At 59.3% G+C, this 2,633-nt stretch overlaps 1 protein-coding gene across 1 annotated transcript in view; it reads left to right on the forward strand.

Moving 5' to 3' along the window:
* Window positions 1-1,587: 1,587 nt before the first annotated feature.
* Window positions 1,588-2,633, forward strand: part of TGFBI (transforming growth factor beta induced) — a 31,561-nt gene continuing 30,515 nt past the window's right edge. Inside the window, exon 1 of the mRNA XM_079770519.1 lies at window positions 1,588-1,784. Within this exon, the coding sequence (XP_079626645.1) occupies window positions 1,651-1,784 (134 nt within the window). The 5' untranslated portion in view covers window positions 1,588-1,650. The remainder of the gene's footprint in view (window positions 1,785-2,633) is intronic.

The following is a 2,633-nucleotide window of genomic DNA, read 5'->3' on the forward strand; positions in this document are numbered from 1 at the left end:
GCCACACCTCCTCTCCATCATCTGTCATCACTCACCTCTTGCTCCACATGCCCACCCCAAAGAATTTATCCACTCCCACAGTGTCGGCTTCTTACAAGCCAAAGACACTCCCCCATCCGATTCTTCACTCCAGATCTCTGGCTGGAGCTCCAGATCCTTATATATATTCAGCTGCCCACGGGACACTCCACCTGGGTGAATCACAAGCACCTCAAACTCAGTGTGTCCAAACCACTTACCCTCTCCTGACAGACCGCACCTGTTCTATGTCCCTTAGTAAAAATGGTACCACCACCTACCAAGATGCCCATGCCAATAGCACCTTAGTCATCCTTGACTCCTCCTTCTCCCCCATTCCTATGTGCAGCCTCCAAGTTCTGCTGAGTTTGTTACCCCTAGACACCCCTCAGCTTGTCACTTCTCCTCATGCCCACCTCCATTACCATAGGTCAGACTCTCACATGGTCCCCTCCTAGTCACTGGCCTTCCTGCCTCCAGTCTTGCCTTATTTTATTTTAGCTGATTCTCTCGTGGCCTGCTCCTGACACTGATGGTGTCACTTGCCTGCTTCTCCATCACCTGCAGGACTCTTAGCTTGGGTCTAGGCCCTGCAACACGGCTTCCCTCTACCCTTGACTCTACCACCCCCGCTTTAGCCAACCCCACGATTTGAGTTCCCTGAATGCACGCCTCATTTTGCTTGGCAAGCTCCTGACTCTTCAGGCCTAAGCACAGGTGTCAAGGCCTGGGGCCTCCTCCAGGCTCCCAAGGCCCACGCTGCCCCTCTCCAGGGCACATGGTTGGGTGTCCTGCAGATCTCCGGACTGTGAGTTTCTTCAGAAAGAGCGTGGAGCCCGTCCACTCATCCCTCTTTGTCTCCCCCAGGCTAGCAGAGCCTGGTAACTACCGGGTGGGTGGTTAATCAGTGCTTGGGTGAATCCTCTCTCCCTGTGACTATTTGTTTACTTGCTCTGCGCTCCTCCAGGGCAGAGATCCTTGCAGCATCCATCTGGCCACAGTGCGCACAGATATTTATTGAAAGAGAGAATGAGTGCACCAAGGTGACGGACCCCACCCTTCTCCAGGGCTTCCAAGACCAGCTTATGGTCTAGCAAAACCTGCCCCACATTCTTTGGGCTTCGTTCCTTATCTTTCAGTTAGCAAGCCTGGGAGAGAGGGGTGCTCCTGGAACGCAGAGGCAAGTCTGCTGGGGGGAGTATTGCGGGGCTCAGTATCGCCTCTCTCCCCACTTGGGGCAATGTTTTGTAGCCTCAAGACCATGAAGGCTCTTTGAGGTCAGGTCCTGCGGGCTCCAGGAAGGAGGGAGGTGTGCGGAGAGCCTCGGGCATGGCTACCCCTCACTCCAGCCTCTCCTCTCCCAGGACCTGTAGCCTTGGTGCCAGTTAGCAGGTTGGGGGGAGTGGGGGGGGCGCGGCAGGGGCGGCGGGAGGGAGGACTGGTCGGCCAGGAGAGTGAGCTGAGCCTCACAGCCCTGGCCCGCGGGCAGGGGGCGGGGCGGGGCGGCACCGGGGTTCCCGCCTCCACCCACCCGCCCGGCCTCCCGCCCCCCTCGCCGCCCGCTTATTAGCCGGACCCGACGGAGGCGCTCTCACCGCCCGGCCAGCAAGCACTCCTGCGTCCTCTCGCTCCATGGCGCTCCTCCTGCGGCTGCTGCCCCTCGCCCTGGCGCTGGCCCTGGGTCCCGCCGCCACGCAGGCAGGCCCCGCCAAGTCGCCCTACCAGCTGGTGCTGCAGCACAGCCGGCTCCGGGGCCGGCAGCACGGGTAAGCCGCCGCCCGCTGGGGTGGCAGGGACGGGCTGGGGACGCGGGACAAAGCCATCAGCGTGGGGCGCTCCCTCTGAGGCACCGGCCCTGGTGAAGTGGGGAGAGGGAGGGGACGGCGGAGGGAAAGCCCAGCAGAGGAAGGGGATGGAAGAGCGGACCAGCGACCCCAGACCCAGGCAAGAGCATGAGACGCCCAACCCCGGCTTTTAGCTTCTGCTCCCAGCAAACAGGAGAAAAGTGGGAGGTTGGCCAGGGCAAAGCGTGTACCCAGCAGTACACATATTCCCGTCCAGTCAGGTCCTTGGCCAGCACCTCCACAGGTGACACTGGGGCCACACGGGCTGGTGGCATCCACGTCCCCCAGGTTCCTGCTCACCTGGCCGGGCCCCGTGCCCACCACCTGGCACCTGACAGCGCTCTCTGGGCACTGCTAGGGCAGTAAAGGCAGTGTGGCATCTCCTCCCCTGCCAGACGAGCAGGAGAATTCCATGGCCTCACACACATTGTACAGATGGGGAAACTGAGCCCAGAGGGGGACACCACTTTCCCATGGTCCTGCAGTGTAAACTAGAAGCAGGATTGGAATCTCTTAAAATAATAGCTAAGTTCGCAAATTTGGGACATTGTCATTGCAGGTATTCCTTAGGGGCATACATAGCTGCATAAGAAGACATTGTTTTAAGAAGGCAAACTCAGGCAGAGGGTCTGACCTGGTAAAGACTTCGGCAAACCCAGGCAGAGGTGGGCAATATTCCCAAATCAGGCCATCCAGCTCACACATAGCGGGACTTTGCCGCACCTTCCAGCCTGCCTGGTTGCACCAACTCCTTTTTCACAGCTCAGTAAA

This window comes from Cnephaeus nilssonii, assembly GCF_951640355.1.
Source record: "Cnephaeus nilssonii genome assembly, chromosome: 5".
Taxonomy (NCBI): domain Eukaryota; kingdom Metazoa; phylum Chordata; class Mammalia; order Chiroptera; family Vespertilionidae; genus Cnephaeus; species Cnephaeus nilssonii.